The following is a 20,066-nucleotide window of genomic DNA, read 5'->3' as shown; positions in this document are numbered from 1 at the left end:
GTATATAAGTTTTGGTTTAAAATTGTAGAATTGCCTGCTCTGAACTTGTGAACCAAGGCAGGAAAAGTGGTTCCCCTGCCCATGCAGAAGAACTATCAAGGCTAAATGGGCCATTGTGGAGCATCACAATGCACAGACTGGGTTTATGGCCTTCTTACACTCACAAAGGTGCTAGGTGCAAGAAAGCACATCCCATCAGCCTGAATTCAGAAAGAGGGAAATAAAGATAGCGGACATGAAGATTTTTATCTCTTTGCTATTTGAACTCTTGCAAGGGCTGGAGCTAAGAAATAAAGAAAGCTGAGATCCCCAGGGTCAATCTGGTTTAGCTCTAAAAAGACATTCAGTGCTGACAGATTACTACATTTCTGTCAACTTTTGGAATCATAGACTGAATTCATTTGTTTATATATACTACCTGTTTTAACTTGTAAACAACTCTCTCATTTCTTTTTCCTAGTTAATAAATCCTTAGTTTACTATGGGATTGGCTACCAGTGTTCTCTTTGGTATGAGATCTAGGGTACAAATTGGCCTGGGGTAAGTGACTGGTCTCTTGGGACTGGGAGCAACCTGAATATTTTGTGATTTTTGGTGTAAGTGACCAATTATCACTAAGTCCAGCCCGCCTGCATGGCAAGATAGGCTGGAGAGCCTAAGGAGACTGTCTGTGACTCCATGGTAAGACTGTTATAGTGATCCAGGAGTTCACATTTGTAACTGGGTTGGTGAAATCTAATTCTAGAACATTCTACCAGTTTGGGGTGTCTGCCCTGCTTTTGTCAGTCTGCCCTGAGGTTGGCATTCTTGGTCATGAGCCACTCCAGACAGCGTGACAATAATAATAATATTTTACATGGACTTCAGCTTCAAAGTGCTTGACAAACTTAGATGAAACTGTACAATACTTCCATGAGATGGGTAACTAAAAATTATTTAGCTTGATTCTCCACTGTGCTTAAGAGCGGAGGCTGATGGGGACCTGGTCATAACTTCTCCAGTCTCAGCCAACTGGTCCTGGTGCAAATTGAAGCTGCACGTCTCATCTTCTCCTCACCCCTCGCTACCCTCACCTCCTATTGATGTCAGTGGTTGCTGAGGGTGCTCAGCACCTCAGAAGATTAATCCCTCACATTGTAAAATCTGCTTTGCTCTAGACAAGCCCACATCCATTTACAGTACTATATAAAGTGGGAACAACACACTAGAGCTTGAACAGCTTGTTTAGATAGAATTACAGTATTCCCTTGGCAACCACTGACCCATCTCAGAGATCTCTATTTTGGGGCCAAGTCTTTGATCTCTTTTTACCCAGTCCATTTTGATCCTTGAATCTACATTTTATGTGCTTTGATCCTACATTGTGGCTTAAGTGAACAAGCTCTTCAAATAGTGTATAATTCTTTTCCTCTTTATGCTGTTGCTGTGTATTATGAATTGAACCAAATGGTATAAAAGGAGACAAGGGAGTATTACTGTTGGGTGATGGGTCTCATTGCTAGAACTTACAGCAGGGAACATATTTCTTACCCAATTGATTAATATTTCGGATATGAATAATACACTTACATACATTTTCCATCAAGGTATGTATATGACTCCAACTAGTATATTTGTTCACGTGAATTTGACAAGACATTGCAAATTGCTTTGAGGTAAATTCTAACCAATATCTCAATATCACTTCATTCCTTCTGATCCTTAAATTATCTTAAGAACAGCTTCTCCACCAGAGTATGTTGGTTACAGTTCAAGGAAAATACCTTATAAGGAGATACAAAAAGAGGAAAATGCTAGCAGCAGATATCCTCCTATACTTTTTGCTTATAGAAATCTCTTTTTACTCCTTCAATCCATTAATTACTAAAAGGAAAAAAGGTTAAAGTGATTAAAGCTTTTTTTCCCTGTGAGGTGTCTCTAGCAGCACTCAAAGGCTTAAGCACCAGCTTACAGTTAAGATGATTTTATTATCTCTATTTCATCTCTTTCAGTATTCCATTATCTTTTCCAATATATTAAGTCACCGAGGAGGGGAGTGGGAGAGAAAGAAATGGAGAAAAAAAGATTAAAATATGAGCACTATAATGATGCAAAGGAGACACAATTAATAAAAGGAAGAAAGAGTGACATCATATTTGGCAAATATATAATAATGAATTTTCCTTTAGTGGAAGCAGACCATGAAAAGTATGCTCCAAAAATAAGTATTGTGGCAAGGCACCTTCTCAGTTTCCCCAGCCTCTGCTGCTTTCAGCCCTGGCGAGACAGGCTTGGGTAATGCGGTCCCCCTTGGGGCACAGGGGAAGTCTGCTCCCTGTATCTCCACCCATCCTGTTTAGCGTATTCTTACTCCCTTGTGGGAGAGAGTACTGCCTCCCCTCCTGGTGAGTCTGTTTTGCTGCTCTGGGAGTAGGGCTCCTTCTCTCTCCACTCCCCCCCCTTCCTTCTTCCCAGGGAAGGGTTTAAAAAGGTCTCAGGCAGCCCCAAGTTGGAATCAGCTGATCCTAATTAACCTCAGGTAGCTCCCCCTCAGCTGATTCTAATTTGCTACCTTGGTAACCCTTTCACAGCTGAACCTGACTGACCTGTGGTTGCCTCTCAGTTGATAAGGAGGAGGGACTTTTACACCTCTGGGACTGATTCCTACCCCTCCCTTGCAGCTGTCTGTCTTGAGTTTATCACAGTATGTAATAAAATACCTTGGAAGGTTTACTAGTAAGACAGAAGCCTTCATTTCAAAGATCTAGACATTATTATCAATGATCCCTTTTTCTCTAAGTTTCTCTAAGAGGTCAGGGATATCCTATGGACATATCCCACATGGGGAACTGCTTCCACTCAAGAACCAAGCTAGTAAATAACAAAACAGTGATCCTGTTTATTCCTGGGGTGACTGTATTTTTCTAAACTTGTTCTGCCTATCTCTTTGGAATAAGGTTATCATGACTCATGACAATCAATTATAACAGCCAGTTTATGAGAGAATTGGAATGAGGGAGTGAGAAATTAGTGGCCATATGTCATCTCATATAATGTCAGAAGTACTTAGTTTCCTACTGCTGACGCCATGTGAACGATCAAAGCAATCATCACCCATTTATGTCCTCCTTACTACCAGTCCATTAATTGCTGAAAGTGAGCCTTCTTAGCCTGAAATATGCAGACTGCTGCCAAAAGCATGAAAAAAGAAACATAATTCATCCTTACCATTAGCACACCAAAGGACCACCAGTCTGCACTTTGCGTGTGTCCTCGCCGGTTGACCACCTCTGGGGCCATGTACTCTATTGTCCCACAGAACGAATACGCTCTCTTGTCATGGTCAATGGCCTCCTTGCTCAGGCCAAAATCTAGACATATTTTGTAAATAGACAGAACTCTTGTCAGATCTTGGTTTATGATTATAAACATTATCTCACATTTAAACATAATTTTTCATTCAAATGAAACCCAACAGCTTTCGACAAAGATGCAGAATACTGAATCCAATTGAGAGTTAAATATTTACAGAAGTGCACACTCATGTAATGCACAGTTTATGTGCACATAAGCACCAAAACACACTCAGAAGTTGGAAGTTACATTTGCACATGGCTATATGCGAGCAAAATTCCTGCTTGCATGTAGAGATTTGTACCCTGAAGTTGGGCACATGCATTTTTCCACAGACTTCTGAAGATACATCCCCGAGATGGCAGAGGTAATTTCGATAAGCAGAATATAGTTACACCAGCTGGAATTTCCACAGGACATTGGAGCTAACACCCAATTCTTGCAAAAAGTACCACAGAATTTTTAATCATCACAAGTGGACAAGCATGCAGTGATGCCCATGACGCAGCTCCAAGGCAACAAAGGGATGTCCATTCTAGGCATCTTTTGGTTGCAGTCTAATCTGGAGTAGAAGCCATACCAGAAGGGTGTGTGGTTGCAAGGACTCTTAGGTTAGAAGTCTGGAGCTGGAAGCCACAGTCAGGAGCCCAATTTTATCTGAAAAATGGTACTTCCTGCATGCACAGGGCCCTTATGCTACACCAGGCCAATGGCTCAGCAATGACCAGGGGGAATAATGTCAGCTACTGAAACATCAGTCCCACTTCCTTCAGCCCCTAGGTTTTCTCTAGCTACCTAGTTCCAGCTACTGACCCACGATCACAGCTTGATGCATGGAAACCAATGCAGTGCATTGGCAGGCTTGTAGAGATTACGTTTCAGTGATCAGATGCTGTTCTTTACATACCTGTAATCTTAATGTGACCCTCTTCATCTAGGAGGATGCTGGAAGGGAAAAGGCAAAAAACAAAGAAGGATTTTAAAGATACAAAGTACATTTAACAATAAAGAATAAAAAATGGTGAAAGAGAGGAAATATGTACAAATTAAATATACATGTAGCCTGCCTCCTTGTTAGAGACTCCGGAGAAGAGAAAGATCCCCAGAAGCCCAAAAAGATCTACATACTTATGTGCCTGAGACATGAACAGCCTGTGCAGGCTGGATAATCAGCCTGACTGACATGCCAAGGCAGCCAACTGCATGACTTGAATGTATGGTTGGGACTGCCCAAACACATGATCTGAGCCCTGAGAGACCCAGTGTTTGAAAGAAAGGAGTTGACTGCAGGGTGTCTGCTTTCAGCAACAAGAATCACAGAGCTTTCACTGCTCTTGAAGGAAAGGAGAGAAAGGTGCACAGAGAACCCAAGACTCTTTGGTTGCAAAGTGATCTACAGAGTCTTAAAAGGGAGAAATAAGTGGACTCTTCCACTCTTGAAGACCAGAGGTTTTCTGAGAGTGGGGTACACACATTTTTACAGTGTATCATCATCATTAAGGGTCAAACAACAAACAAACAAATGATGCAAGTTAGATTTAAGGCTACCATTCTGTTCACAACTCCCCGGGATGGCTCAATGTTGCAGCAATCTTAGAAGAGAAGTTAATTTTATCACACAGGCTTTAAGTGTCATTTAGGCCTGTGAACCAATAGGCACAATGTGATAGGTTAATAAAAGAATGAGGTCATATCTCTTAGATCTACATGCAGAAGGTTGAACCAACTGCATGGCAACACCTTGCCTTGGACCAGTTGGAGCACCCTTATACATCCAGGACTCAGTGAATGGAAAAGTATGAGGGAGTGGCCCAGAAATGAGATGTTGGAGGGAGGGAGTGTTGTCCCCTCCAACATCCCGTGGGAAACCTGCTGAAAAAGGTAATACAGCCACAAGAGAGGATTACGCAGTTCTCATCTCCTAGGTCCCTTTCAGTGAAATTTAATTCCAGAGGCCATGATCTGGTCATGCTGTGAGTAATTATGCTGAATTTCCGTGCTTATATCAGCTTAAATTAGCCCATGAATATTGTTTCTTTTGATGTCTTTTGATTTTAAATAGTAGAAGTAAATACATTTTTATTTTCCAAAAGTTAAATTTAACTCAGCACGCATAACAAATTGAAAGGTGATGGCTGACTGACCTCACTGGTGAGGGAACATAGTATAACCATGGTAGCAAGACTGTGGATATCTACAAATCCAAATGAATTATTTGTCCCAACTTTGTCCTCACCTATAACTATTTCACATTTGGGGACAATGTGTACCTTCAAATCAGCGGCACTGCTATGGGTACCCGCATGGCCCCACAGTATGCCAACATTTTTATGGCTGACTGAGAACAACGCTTCCTCAATTCTCATCCCCTAACACCCCTACTCTACTTGCGCTATGTTGATGACATCTTCATCATCTGGACCCATGGAAAAGAAGCCCTTGAGGAATTCCATCATGATTTCAACCCCACCATCAACCTCAGCCTGGACGAGTCCACACAAGAGATTCACTTCCTGGACACTACAGTACTAATAAATGATGGCCATGTAAACACCACCCTATATTGGAAACCTACAGACTGTTATACTTACCTACATGCCTCCAGCTTTCATTCGGACCACACCACTTGATCCACTGTCTACAGCCAAGCTCTACAATACAATTCCATTTGCTCCAACTTCTCAGACAGGGACAAACACCTACAAGATCTCTATCAAGCGTTCTTACAACTACAGTACCCACCTGCTGAATCACAGAATATCAGGGTTGGAAGGGACCTTAGAAGGTCATCTAGTCCAACCCCCTGCTCAAAGCAGGCCCAATCCCCAGACAGATTTTTGCCCCAGATCCCTAAATGGCTCCCTCCAGGACTGAACTCACAACCCTGTGTTTAGCAGGCCAATGCTCAAACCACTAAGCTATCCCTCCTCCCCAGTGAAGAAACAGCTTGACAGAGCCAGAAGAGTACCCAGAAGTCATCTACTACAGGACAGGCCCAATAAAGAAAGTAACAGAATGCCACTAGCTGTCACCTTCAGCCCCCCAACTAAAACCTCTCCAGCACATCATCAAGGATCTACAACCTATCCTGAAGGATGATCCATCACTCCCACAGATCTTGGGAGACAGGCCAGTCCTTGCTTACAGACAACCCCCAAACCTGAAGCAAATACTCACCAGGAACCACACAACAAAAACACTAACCCAGGAACCTATCCTTGCAACAAAGCCTGTTGCCACCTCTGCCCACATATCTATTCAGGGGATACCATTATAGGACCTAATGACATCAGCCACACCATCAGGGGCTCATTCACCTGCACATCTACCAATGTGATATATGTCATCATATACCAGCAATGCCCCTCTACCATATACATTGGCCAAAACAGACAGTCTCTACGTAAAAGAATAAATGGACACAAATCAGACGTCAAGAATTATAACATTCGAAAACCAGTTGGAGAACACTTCAGTCTCCCTGGCCACTTGATTACAGACCTAAGAGTCACAATATTACAACAAAAAAACTTCAAAAACAGACTCCAACGAGAGATTGCTGAATTGGAATTTGCAAACTGGACACCATCAAACTACGCTTGAATAAAGACTGGCAGTGGATGGGCCATTACACAAAGTAAAACTATTTCCCCATGCTTATTTCCCCCCACCCCAGTTCCTTACATCTCCTTGTCAATTGCTGGAAATGGGCTATTTTCATTACCACTACAAACAGTTCTTTTTCTCTCCTGCTGCTAATAGCTCACCTTAACTGATCACTCTCCTTATAGTGTGTATGATAACACCCATTGTTTCATGTTCTATGTATATCTATATCTATATCTTCCTACTGTATTTTCCACTACATGCATCCGATGAAGTGAGCTGTAGCCCATGAAAGCTTATGCCCAAATAAATTTGTTAGTCTCTAAGGTGCCACAAGGACTCTTGTTCTTTTAGTAAATAAACACTGTGTCTTGAATGAGTATGCTGCACAAAGGATTTATTTAGGGTGTTCACTTTATAAATTATTTTTACCATATGAAAACAGTAATATGGAGTATTTAATCTAATTGCTGATTCATGTGTTGAAGAAGATCTAGCTCTTATCTCCTGACTGCTTGTCGTCCATAAAAAGATTCTACTGCACTTTTCAGAACAGTAGGGATGTTAATACTAATCTCTTGGTCAAATTCCAACATGGGTAATTGCATTTAATCCATCTAAATGTCCTTACTATACCAATTGGATCTGACATAATTTTTTACGTCTGGCCCTAAACTATTCTGTAGTGTTTCTATGCACGGTTGAATATATATTTTCAACACTGAAGGCAGCTCTCTTTTCAGTGATGTGAAGTGATTCCTCGTTATGAGATCGTGATATATTTCCCTATTCAAAAATATTTGTGTTGAAAAACTAGAGATTCTCCTGATCAGTAGTGTGATTTTGATAACAGGGAAACATTTTCACTTTCCCCACTATTATAAGGAATTTTTTTTTAGTAACAGATACAAAAAAAAAAAGCAACCTTGGAGTTATAACCTCGTGTTTTCATATATTTCCTCCAGGCTAACATTTGCTGTTTTCATAGAAGCATTCTGACATGAAACATGAAGGCAGCCAGCAAAAATCACCTTTAGTTTTTGTGGAAACAAGAAAGACTGTTGAAACAGAATTGTGACTCGTAACTTGTAAGGATATTCATTTTGTAACCCTAATGTGGTCAGCACTCCTTTAATCAACAATTAGATTAAATATGTAAAGTTAGTAGTCAACCACATTGTCTCTCTTTATATTCCCATCCTCTCAGACATTCAGATCATCATAATATATATAATTAAAAGAAAACAGAAGCAAAACTGATACATTAGTATATAGATGCAGAGAATGTTGTCTTTGTACTGAAACATAATTAAACAGATGATCGTCTGTAATGCATTTGTAGGTTGGGGACAGATTATTATAGAGTATAATTCAACATCAAAGGCTGATAGCTGAGTCACTATTATTGCTCAATAAGTAAAGCTTCTTCTTTTCCATTCCCTTCCAGCTTCCTGAGGAAGCATGATTTTTAAGCACTAGCCATGTAACAGGCATGTTTAAATATGCACCAGTGATACTCTTCCCTCCACCAGAGGATTACACTGAGGGAGATAATAGAATTTTAGGCTCCTGTGACCCATGTGGTTTGGAGGCCAGTGTCAGGAGCTGGGTGTGAAACCTTGTTGTGGGTTGGGCTAACCCTCCCTTCTCAGGTTGATAGGTGTGAACTACCCTTCAGTTACCATCACTGCAAACATATGCCCCACCTAAGACAAAAGGCATGTGTGAACCCGCCCAGGAGTGGGTTTGTTGAGACTTGTTTTGGGTAGGTATTCCTGGGAGTGTGAGAGAACACACAGCTACTGAGGTCACAGACCAGAACAGAGAGAGGGGCAGAGGAAAGGAAGCAAGAAAAAGGCAAGCAGGAGCCTGTGAGCATAGTGTGACTCTGGAAAATGCTATAGAAAGAGCTTTTGGCCCAAATGTTGGCTAAAGAGGCTTGGGGGGCTGGTAAGCTAAGGAGCTGATTCTTTTTGTTCTTGATTCCTTCTGCATTCAGAGACACAGGACTTTGTACATTCCTTGTAAAGAAACAAGATTGCGTCAAACAAATACCTGGCTACTATCAATTTCTGCTCCCACCTGGAACATCCACACAGCCCTGAACTTTGATTAGCCAATCAGGTCAAAAAGGGGCAACAGGAGCAAACATGGTAATCACACAGTTTTGGCCCTGGAAGTCTAGAAGGGCCCACAATGATGACTCTTCTTCACTCTCAAACCGAGGGGAAGGCTTCTGTGGTAACAATGTAAGGCCATGTCTACATCTAAAATTTTGCAGCGCTGGTTGTTACAGCTGTATTAGTACAGCTGTATAGGGCCAGCGCTGCAGAGTGGCCACACTTACAGCAACCAGCGCTGCAAGTGGTGTTAGATGTGGCCACACTGCAGCGCTGTTGGGCGGCTTCAAGGGGTTTTGGGGAAGGCGAGAGCAAACCGGGGAAGGAGACCAGCTTCGCCGCGGTTTGCTCTCGCGTTCCCCGAACAAGCAGGTCTCCTTCCCTGCGGTTTGCAGCGTGGTTCGCGGAACGCGAGAGCAAACCGCGGCGAAGCTGGTCTCCTTCCCCGGTTTGCTCTCGCGTTCGCCGAACCCCCGAGCAAGCAGGTCTCCTTCCCTGCGGTTTGCAGGGTGGTTCGCGGAACGCGAGAGCAAACCGCGGCGAAGCTGGTCTCCTTCCCCGGTTTGCTCTCGCCTTCCCGGAACCACCCAGCAAACCTCAGGGAAGGAGACCTGCTTGCTCGGGGTTCGGGGAACGCGAGAGCAAGCCGGGGAAGGAGACCAGCTTGATTACCAGAGGCTTCCTCAGGTATGCTGGGATACCTGCTTATTCCACGGAGGTCAAGAAAAGCGCTGGTAAGTGACTATACTTGATTACCAGCGCTGGATCACCAGCGCTGGATCCTCTACACCCGAGACAAAACGGGAGTACGGCCAGCGCTGCAAACAGGGAGTTGCAGCGCTGGTGGTGCCCTGCAGATGTGTACACCTCCTAAGTTGCAGCGCTGTAACTCCCTCACCAGCGCTGCAACTTTCTGATGTAGACAAGCCCTAAGATTGCAGTAATTCTAGGGGTATTGCCAGGTAGGCAGCGCGCAGAGCTGCAAAGCATCCACTGAATTCTCCCCATAATCATCCATACTGTAAATAGTTTATTTCTCACTGGAAAGGTATGCTGCTTTTTGCAGCATTAACTTCTGAACCATGAATTCTACATCCCCATCCTCCTTGAGTACTTCATAGCAATGGACTGGAGCTAATGGTAATCAGGCTAGCTGTATTGCCAAGAGTGAAAGGGGTGTACAAACATGCAGTGGGCTTTCTTACCTTAGTCTCATGGATTCATTAATAAATACGAACAAACACATCAAAGCACTATATACTGTATAGAGAGTGGTGGAGAACTAAGACCTCCACTGAGTGGATAAGTCAAGTTCAACGTTCCTGCTACATTTTCTTTGTATTTAGCATGCTACAAACTCCACTGAGTGCTACAGTATTTTTGTCCTTAGGCAAGCTTACACTTTTGTCACTTACACCTGCAGCTTACATTTGCCCAAGGACAAAATGGGGAGGGAGTGTGTGGATGGATGCATGTGTGCACACAGTGTAATTTGTCCCCTTAGAATGTATAAAATATACAGAACTCCATATTTATGAACCACAAATTACATTGGAGGGAAAAAACGAAAATGAGCTATCAATTTGAGGGGAAAAACATGCTCATTATTGCAATGAATCAATTTAAGATTAGTGAAGCAGCCACTGTATCCACCACTAATTATCCTCACTGAAACGACTGGCATTTAGTAAACTTCATCAGTAATTGTGGAAACATAGCTCTTCTTCGATCATTCTTCCTGTCTTGTCTCTTTATGTTTATTCTTTTTACAGTTCCTTTTTACTCTACAGTATCATTAACCGAAAGCGCTATTGTGACAATCACAACTATTTCAGCTACTGCATATGAGATGCACAAACCTGAACTAGACTACTTTCATTTTCAGAGAGAGAAAAAAAATAAGGAAATCAGACACGGTTAATATGATTCAGGCATGGGGAAAAAAAAAAACTTTCTTCCAATTCAATGGTTTGAAATTATAACAACGGAAGAGGAAGAACAGATAAGCAAGTTATACTAGGTTATAATTCCACTGAGGACGCCGATGGTATCACAAAACCCTAAGATAGAACTTCTCTATATTCAGCTCATGCATAATTATTTTTTCAGTGTAAGGTTAGAAAGTGTCTGTGTAAAACTATGGCTCTTCACATTCTATATTTCACAATTAGTAATAAATAATAATCATTTTCACTTCTCTAGTAATTTCAATTTTAAGATCTTAAAACACAAACAATGAATTTAATCGTTGACAGCCTGAACCAACGTCTATTGCCCTTCACTGGATCAGGCACTGAGGCAGGGAAGTACATTAATCTCCATTTTACAGATAGGGAAACTAAGACAGGGACAGTAGAGTGACATGCCCAAGGTCACACAGGATGTTTGTGGCAGAGCTGGGATTACAACCGACAGCTGAAGTCCATGGCTGAATCTTAAACACAAAAAATCATCCCCATTGGATAGTGACATTACTGTACATCTCAAATCAATACTAAAATGATTCTGTCTGAGACACTAGCAATTTCTGAATCTGTTTTTAGTTCTGATCCATGTCTTCTAGGCTTCACTCTGAGCTTTAGGTTCAAACAAGCCTGAATGAAGAATCAAACTCAGCGAAAACTACCAAATTTGGCCTGGCACCAAAATCATGTGGAACTATTCAAGGTTTTCATGATTTTGGTCAGATTTGCTCCATACTTAGGTCAGGCTTTCATGAAATATAACCTAGATTTCATGCTTTTCTGCAAACTTGGCCAGATGTTCTGGTTGCTAAGAAAATCTGAAACACTATTTGAGTTTCATTTGGTTGCAGGTTTTGTTATGAAAGTTCCTCACAGTTCCAGAGATCAAAACATCTTCAGAAAACAAGGAGACACTCACAAATTTAGGATATCACATTGTATTGTGTTTATTGTTGTACAAAATTTGTATCATGTCGCCCAATCTCAGCATTCCAGATTCTTCATCCAAATTCATTTGTTATGTAACTCCAGTGCAGACAATGAAGAATTACAACAGAGTCACATCAAATATGAATTTGGTCCTTTGCACCACAAAAGGAAAAAAATTACCTTTGGCTACACTGGCACTTTACAGCGCTGCAACTTTTGCGCTCAGGGGTGTGAAAAAACACCCCCCTGAGCACTGCAAGATCAGCACTGTAAAGCCTCAGTGTATTCAGTGCCGCAGCGCTGGGAGCGCGGCTCCCAGCGCTGCAAGCTACACCCATAAGGGATGTGGTTTACGTGCAGTGCTGGGAGAGCCGCGGCAGCGCTTTGAAATTTCAAGTGTAGCCATACCCTATGACTTCTTGGTAGGAAGTAGAGCTACTCTCCCAAATCCTCATACTACTTTAACCACACCATCAATACAAGCATACATGTTCATGTATGGGTTTCACAAACTGTGCATGTTTTTCTGGTATTTAATGGCTGCATTTAAGGGCTCGATTCTGCCATTCTTACATTTAATCATACTTTACTACACAAATAATCCCATTGGTTTCAATGAGACTGGGCAATTACCTTATTACATGAGTAGTCTCATTGAAAACAATGCGATCACTCATGCAGAAAAGTATTTCTTAATGTAAAAGTCAGAATTAAATGGTAAGCAAACTTGAAGAAAGAAGCATTTTTGGCAAATAAAAGTTGAGCCAGAAAGACAAATTTTTGGCTATTTAGATTAGATCCTCTAGTTCTCAGCATCACAACATTTCCTGGTGTGCAGAGGTTGCACTTAAAAACTTGTCAATTGTCCTAGATGGTTAATAACACTAACTCAGCAAAGGGAACACTGCTAATATTAAAGGTAATATTATCTGGTAATCTAAGGCAAAATAGAAAGTTTTAAAGTGTGACCATCTTAACAGTTTCTAAAAATGGTATCCAGTAATTCTTTATTGATAGCAAGGATGGAAAGTTAAAAAAATATTCCAGATATTTACAGTTGAAACTAATACTTACTAGTAAATCATCACCTTAAAAGATGTAAACCATCAAGCCAATGTTGTATTCAGCACTATATTTCAGCGCTTTGCAAGGGGATCCTCAGAGAGATATGATGCTGCTGGTATCTGTATTACAGTTTTGCTTGATTATTTCTGAAATATTAGATGCATTCAGCACTCTCACATGTGGTTTGAACCAAGTTTATGTCAAAAAAGACAACTCAGAAATAACATTTCGAAAGATAAATATCTCCTAATGTAGCTTACATATAAAATCTTTCTAACAATTAACTATTCTTTTCTAACTTGTCTCTTTTTCTTTAATGTTTTGGATCAGATCAGCCAACATGGCTTTTTAAAGTTCTGATGAAATCACAAGCATTCATGCCATCCTCTGCTAGGTCTGGTCTACACACAGTTATTGTACTGGTATAACTATTTAGGTTAGGAGTGTGATCTGTTTACCTATATACTTATACCAGTACAGCTCCTAATGTGAACATAGTTATACTGGTATAAAGATATATAAGGCTATATCTATACTATGGACCTTATAATGGCACAGCTGTGCCGCTCTAAGGTCCCCTGTGTAACTGCTCTTTGCTGGCAGGAGAGAGCTCTCCTGCCACCATAGTTAAACCACCCCCAATGAGTAGGGTCAGCTAGGTCGGCAGGACAGCCTCTCCTGCAGCCATAGAGCGGTTCACACCAGTGCTTTTGTCAGCAAAACTTATGTTGGTCAGGGGAGTGTTTTTTCACACCCTTGACCGACAGAAGTTTTGTTGACAAAAGAGCTGGTATAGACAAAGCCCTTCTCATACGGGAACAGCCATACTAGTACACCTCTACCCTGATATAATACGACCTGATATAACATGGTAAAGCAGTGCTCCGGGGGGTGGAGCTGCACACTCCGGCGGATCAAAGCCAGTTCAATATAAAGCGGTTTCACCTATAATGTGGTAAGATTTTTTGGCTCCCAAGGACAACATTTGTCATAAACAGATAGTTAAGGGTTAATGTCTCTTTTACCTGTAAAGGGTTACAAGCAGTGAACCTGGACCACCTGACCAGAAGACCAACCAGAAGACAAGATACTTTCAAATCTCAGTGGAAGGAAGTCTTTGTTTTGTGTTGTTTGTTTGTCTGTTGTTCTCTCTGGGTTCTGAGAGTGACCAGGCATACCTACAGGCTCTCTAATTTTCTGTTCACATAGTAAGTACAAGTAGAAGGGTGGTTTAGTCTTTTTGATTGTTTTCTTTATTTGCAAATGTGTATTTTGCTGGAAGGATTTTAATTTGTATTTGTGCTGCGGGGAAGGCTTCTCTCTAGTGTCTATAAGCTGAAAGACCCTGTAATATTTACTATCTAAATTACAGAGACAACTTTTACTTTTTTCTTTCTTTTATTAAAAGCTTTTTCTTTTTTAAGACCTGATTGATTTTTCCTCCTTGTTGAGGCTCAAGGGAATTGAGTCTGTACTTACCAGGGAATTGGTGGGAGACAGGGAGAGAGAAGGGAAGGGAGGAAGGTGGAATCCCTCTGTTTTAGATTCACGGAGGTTGAATCTGTATTACCTCTTGGGGAGGGGGAAAGAGGAGGGGGCAAGGTGCACTCCTCTCTGTTTTTAGATTCAAGGAGTTTGAATCACAGTGATCTTCCAGGGTAACACAGGGAGGGAAAGCCTGGGAGAGGTAACGGTGGGGGAAAGGGTTTACTTTCCTTGTGTTAAGATCCAGAGGGTCTGGGTCTTAGGGTCCCCAGGGAAGGTTTTGGGGGGACCAGAGTGTACCAAGCACTCCAAGTCCTGGTTGGTGGCAGCACTACAGGATCTAAGCTGGTAATTAAGCTTAGAGGAATTCATGCTGGTACCCCATCTTTTGGACTCTAAGGTTCAGAGTGGGGATTTACACCATGACAGCATTATATCAGGGTAGAGGTGTATAAAGCACCTTTATACCAGTATAATTGTGTCCACACATATGGGGTTGTACCATTTTAACTATGCTGGTATAGTTAAAGCAGTACCAACATTTGTGTGCAGACAAGCCCTTAGCTACACCAATGTGATCAGAAGGATTCCCTTGTACAGCTTTTATTTACTAGGTTTTCTGAGTGATTTATAAAAGACTGAATTGGTAGCACTGCCTATTATTAAAGTTGCTGACATCCCTTTGTAAGACTCTGTTTCCAGTTATTTATAATCTTTGTCAAACTTGGAAGTGTTTGGGCTAAAATTTTCCATGCTAGGTGTCTGCCTCAGGTTGAATTTTTTTGGGGTGGTGGTGGGGGAGATCAAAAGTTCATCCAAAACAGTTCAGCAATTTACAAGAATGAGGGTAGGAAAAAATGTGTTGTTTTGCTCCTGTTAAAAAATTAAAGCAACTTTTTGTGTGTAAAAAGGTCTAGCATCCCCATGCTTTGGAGCAAGCACTTGAAAGGGGGTGGCCTTTGTATCAGGGATGTTCATTTTGCCATCTCCATGAGAATCTGCCCAAGTTTGCCCAAGTTACATGCCTTTAAAAAAAAATCACAGCTTGAACATGTCCAGAATTTTAACAGCTACATTCCCAGAAGATTCCATCTGCACTGAGCATGGTCTGGGACTGAGCAGGACCTTCCCTAAAATTGTAGTTCTGGGTCGCTGTGGGTTGTGCAGGTTCTAGGCACCTGAGCGGAGAGAAGAGAGCCTAGCACTCCTATGCTATCAGTGACATCCCAGCCCTATGGCTGGGCCCAGGCACCAGGGAGGAGGAAGTTGCTTTATTCATATGCAAAGGTGACCTGAGGAGATATGAGCCAGACCTGTGGGAGGAGTAGATTGTGACAAGGAACCTGGGAGGTGGGGGAAAAGGGGAGAAAGCTGGGGGGAGACTGGGAGCCATGGAATTAAATTTCGACTAGCTGTGCAAGAAGACTGGAAGCTGGAGAGAAAAACAGAGTGGAGTGACTGCACTGAATGAGGGAGAGGTCCTATGGAAAAATAATATGTGATATGTAAATAAAAACTGTATTATAATACAAGGGGGTTGAATAAAGGTTGCCTAGGGAATCTTAATTCTTGCATTTCCTAACTTTTGAATACTTGACTTTGCAACCTTACTAATGATCTTTTAAATTTGCTCTTTTGAGGGTGCAATTCTGAGGCCATGCCTACACTGGCGCTTTACAGCGCTGCAACTTTTGCGCTCAGGGGTGTGAAAAAACACCCCCCTGAGCGCTGCAAGATACAGCCCTGTAAAGCCTCAGTGTAATCAGTGCCGCAGCACTGGAAGCGCGGCTCCCAGTGCTGCAAGCTACACCCATAAGGGATGTGGTTTAAAGGCAGCGCTGGGAGAGCTCTCTCCCAGCGCTGGCGCTCCGACCACACTCACACTTCAAAGTGCTGCCGCGGCAGCGCTGCGCAGCGCTTTGAAATGTCAAGTGTAGCCATAACCTGAGATGTATTTGTACATCAGCTTTTTGACTGGATAGTACTATAAAGACAACAGAGGGCCTAACAAACAGGTTCAGCTCCACTAATGTTTGCACAGTGGGAGCCCTAGTGTAAATGGGCTACCAATACGATTATTTTGAGCACCATGTTGACTAGGTTTACTATAAGCAGGATTAGGTGACATGAGGATGAATAACAGCATTAGCAGCTAGTGGGCTCTCTACATTATAGCTCCCAACACTGCTAAAACCGGTTCAGTTTATTTCATCTTTGGAGGCCTATTAGTTCCACAGTCAGCCTGATTTGGCTTTTAAGGGGACTAATGAGCCTGTTCTCATTTTTGTGGTCACTTTACCATTAACTCTGACTTTCTTGTATTTCTAACTTTTTTGTTTGTTAAACAAAACTTCACTCTCATGTGCCTACAAATTTAACTGCACCTTAACTCAGCTTTTTAAATGAGTTTGTATTAGGATTATTTTCTAGTAGTGATTCAGCCAGCACTTCACAGGTTGGTCTAAAGCAACAGGCAGTGGAGAATGTGCCATTCCTCAACACAAGAAACAATATGATCAAGTAGAGCACACTAGCATGATTCTCACTTAAAGCAATCAGAATCAAAGATCACAAACACTATTTTATTTATTTATTAGCTTTTCTATGGTGCTCATGAATGCAGTATGTGATTGCCTAGCAAACATGAATCAACTAAGCATCAAAACAAAATAAAATCAAAAGGGTTGCTGGCAGATAGAGATACAAAAACATATGGCACTTGTTACTGATGACAGATGTTCTTTTATATTTGGTAATAAAGTGATACATTTATTCCTTTAGATGTTTAATTCAGTGGGTGACTTTCTGCATTTGATAAATTTCTGGGGTTCTTATTTTCATTTAACCAAAAATGACTGGAAGTTTTAGTAATTTGTGAAATGGTCTTTTGAGTAAATGACAGATAGCTTCAGTCATGTCATTATCTACTGGTTTGTCAAAATGACTGCAATATATACATGAAACTGAATTTGAAGGTTACGTAATTTGTATCATATTTGTGGATAAACAACCTTCCTGCCCTCAACTCCTCACTCCTACAAAATCCAACTTCCAATATTCTTGACCCTCTTCTTTCCTTCAGAAGTACGAAACTGACTACACACCACTCTAAAGAAATAATTGCATTTATTTAAATTGCATGGCATGAAGGGAAAGAACATTGCTATGTTCTTAGAGTATGGAAGCATAAAGGATAGTCAGACTGGCTCTGTTTCTGTACTACACTGTAATCTCCTTTAAACAAACTGGAATATTTCTTTTTTAAAAAATGGAGATATACCTATCTCCTAGAACTGAAGGGTTATTGAGTCCAGCCCCCTGCCTTCACTAGCAGGACCAAGTACTGATTTTGCCCCTGATCTCTAGAGTGGCCCCCTCAAGGATTGAACTCATAACCCTGGGTTTAGCAGGCCAATGCTCAAACCACTGAGCTATCCCTCCTCCATCATTAAAGAGGTTCATAACTTTTAAAGGTTGAAGCACATTTTATTAAAATTGGCATAGAACAGTGTATGCTAACCACAAGTCAACTGGAACAGAGCAACAAGAAAAAATATCAACAGACTCCCAGTCATCTCACTATGGGTGTCATTTTCTTTATTTCAGTAGTAAATAAAATATTTTAAAAAAACACTAGTAGTAAACTTACTCTTGGCAAAGTTTAGCTAACATCACTGAATAATTTGTAAGCCAGCAGGATTAAGGACAATTTATTGTTTAAATTGAGAAAAGCACTTTAGGGTCAAAATCTGATCTGCATTAAAATGTGTGACAAAGTTGCTTCTCTACCTTGGTGGGTCCTGTACTTATTGGCAGAGTTTGCTCACCTCAGTGATCTTCCCCACAGTCTAGGTCAACTTCTCCTATGTCTGATCAGGAGTTGGGAGGTTTTGGGGAGAACCTGGGCCTGCCCTCTGAGACTCCAGATTCCAGCCCAGGCCCTGTGGATTGCAGCTGTCTACAGTGCCTCCTGTAACAGCTGCATGGCAGCTACAATTCCCTGGGCTACTTCCCCATGGCCTTCTCCAAACACCTTCTTTATCCTCACCACAGGACCTTCCTCCTGGTGTCTGATAACCCTTGTACTCCTCAATTCTCCAGCAGCACAGCCTTTCACTCTCAGCTCCTTGCACCTCTTGCTCCCAGCTCCTCTCACACACTTCCTCTCCTCTGGCTCTCCCCTCCTTGACTGCAGTCAGCTCCTTTTTAAACCCAGGTGCCCTGATTAGCCTGCCTTGATTGGTTGCAGGTGTTTCAATTAAGGCAGACTGGCTGATTAGTTCTAGCAGGTTCCTGATTACCCTAGTGCAGCTCCTGCTCTGGTCACTCAGAGAACAGAAACATGCTTCTTCAGTGGCCAGTAGATCTCCCATCGATTCCTCTGCTGCAGAGGGAAGGAGGGAGAGGGCTGCTGCTGCTGTTCCTGCTGAGCACTAGTCCCTTGCTGCTGCTGCTGCTCCCTTAGCTGGGCCAGAAAGTACCACTTCCATCCCTGCTTCTCTGCTACCCTCTAGTTGGCTGGCTGCTGATCTCTTCACCTCCTCCCCCAACTGCTGCTGTTGCTCCACCTACAGCCCCGGGTTGCGGGGGGAGGAAGGCTGCTAGCCTGCATCCCAGAGAAGAAGGGGAGTGAGGGGCCCTAGCTCTTGTTGCTGAGGAAACCATCTGAGCGGGGTCCCTCCTGCCTGGACACCAGACCACCACCACCTGGAGCTGCTGGGACTACTGTGGCTGTTGCTGGAGAGCTGTTGGAGCCCCGAGGAGGAGGAGGAGAAGAGGACCACCTGCTGCTGGAAGACCACGTGAGGACCGCTGTGGAGGGGGCTTTACTGGACTGTCTTTTTTGAACTGTGCTCTTGTGGTGGGGGTTTGGACTGTGTCTGTTAGGACGCCGGGGGTGTGGCGTGGAGCCTGCCCCCAATCCATCCGTGTTCCCCTTCGCCCCCACCACCATTGTTGCCCCCCTCCACTACCCCTGCTGGCAGTTTTCCTTCTGCTTCAGACTCCTGCCTCTGGGACTGAACTGCTCGCCTGGCTCACTACGCCCACTTCCATCATTTGGGCCTGCAGCAGCAGCAGCCAAGCATTGACTTTTGCACAAGTGCCCATGGGCGCACCACCTCACCCCACTCCCTGGACTGACCCCCTTTCCTTTGCCACATTTGTCCGTCCCACCTGTTTCCCTCTGTGGCCCTGATAGTCCTGCCCCAGCCCTGCAGCTAGCCCCATGGTCTCTCCATCCAATTCCCAGCTCGCCCTTCCCCCCCCCGTGATCCCCCAGCCCTGATTGGTCCCTTCCCTCGTGCGCCCATGCCTCCTCCTATGCGCTTGTGCCCTTCCCCCATTTGAGTTTGCCCTTGTTCACTGCACTCCCCTATGCCGTTGGCCCCCTATATCCCCTGGTGCGACTAGAGGAGCCGGAATCCCCTCTGAGTCGGTGACCTGACACCCTCTCGCCCCCAAGGTCCTTGGTTGCTCCCCATGCCCCTTTAGCCTTCCCTTTTTGGCGCCCTCCTCCCCTGCCTGCAGCCTAGCGGGGAGGGGTGGTCGCCTCCTCTCCCTC

General features: G+C 43.0%; 1 protein-coding gene across 5 annotated transcripts in view; it reads right to left on the bottom strand.

Annotated features, from left to right (window-relative positions):
• Positions 1 to 20,066, bottom strand: part of RPS6KA2 (ribosomal protein S6 kinase A2) — a 463,478-nt gene that overhangs the window by 103,618 nt on the left and 339,794 nt on the right. For all 5 annotated transcript variants that reach the window (XM_050949056.1, XM_050949058.1, XM_050949059.1 and 2 more), the window contains 2 exons: positions 4,241 to 4,278; positions 3,208 to 3,350 (listed from right to left, as the gene is read on the bottom strand). In XM_050949056.1, coding sequence (XP_050805013.1) covers positions 3,208 to 3,350; positions 4,241 to 4,278 — 181 coding nt within the window. The remainder of the gene's footprint in view (positions 1 to 3,207; positions 3,351 to 4,240; positions 4,279 to 20,066) is intronic.

Source organism: Gopherus flavomarginatus, chromosome 4 (assembly GCF_025201925.1).
Source record: "Gopherus flavomarginatus isolate rGopFla2 chromosome 4, rGopFla2.mat.asm, whole genome shotgun sequence".
NCBI classification, from domain to species: Eukaryota; Metazoa; Chordata; order Testudines; family Testudinidae; genus Gopherus; species Gopherus flavomarginatus.
This window is presented reverse-complemented; position numbering and strand designations above follow the sequence as displayed.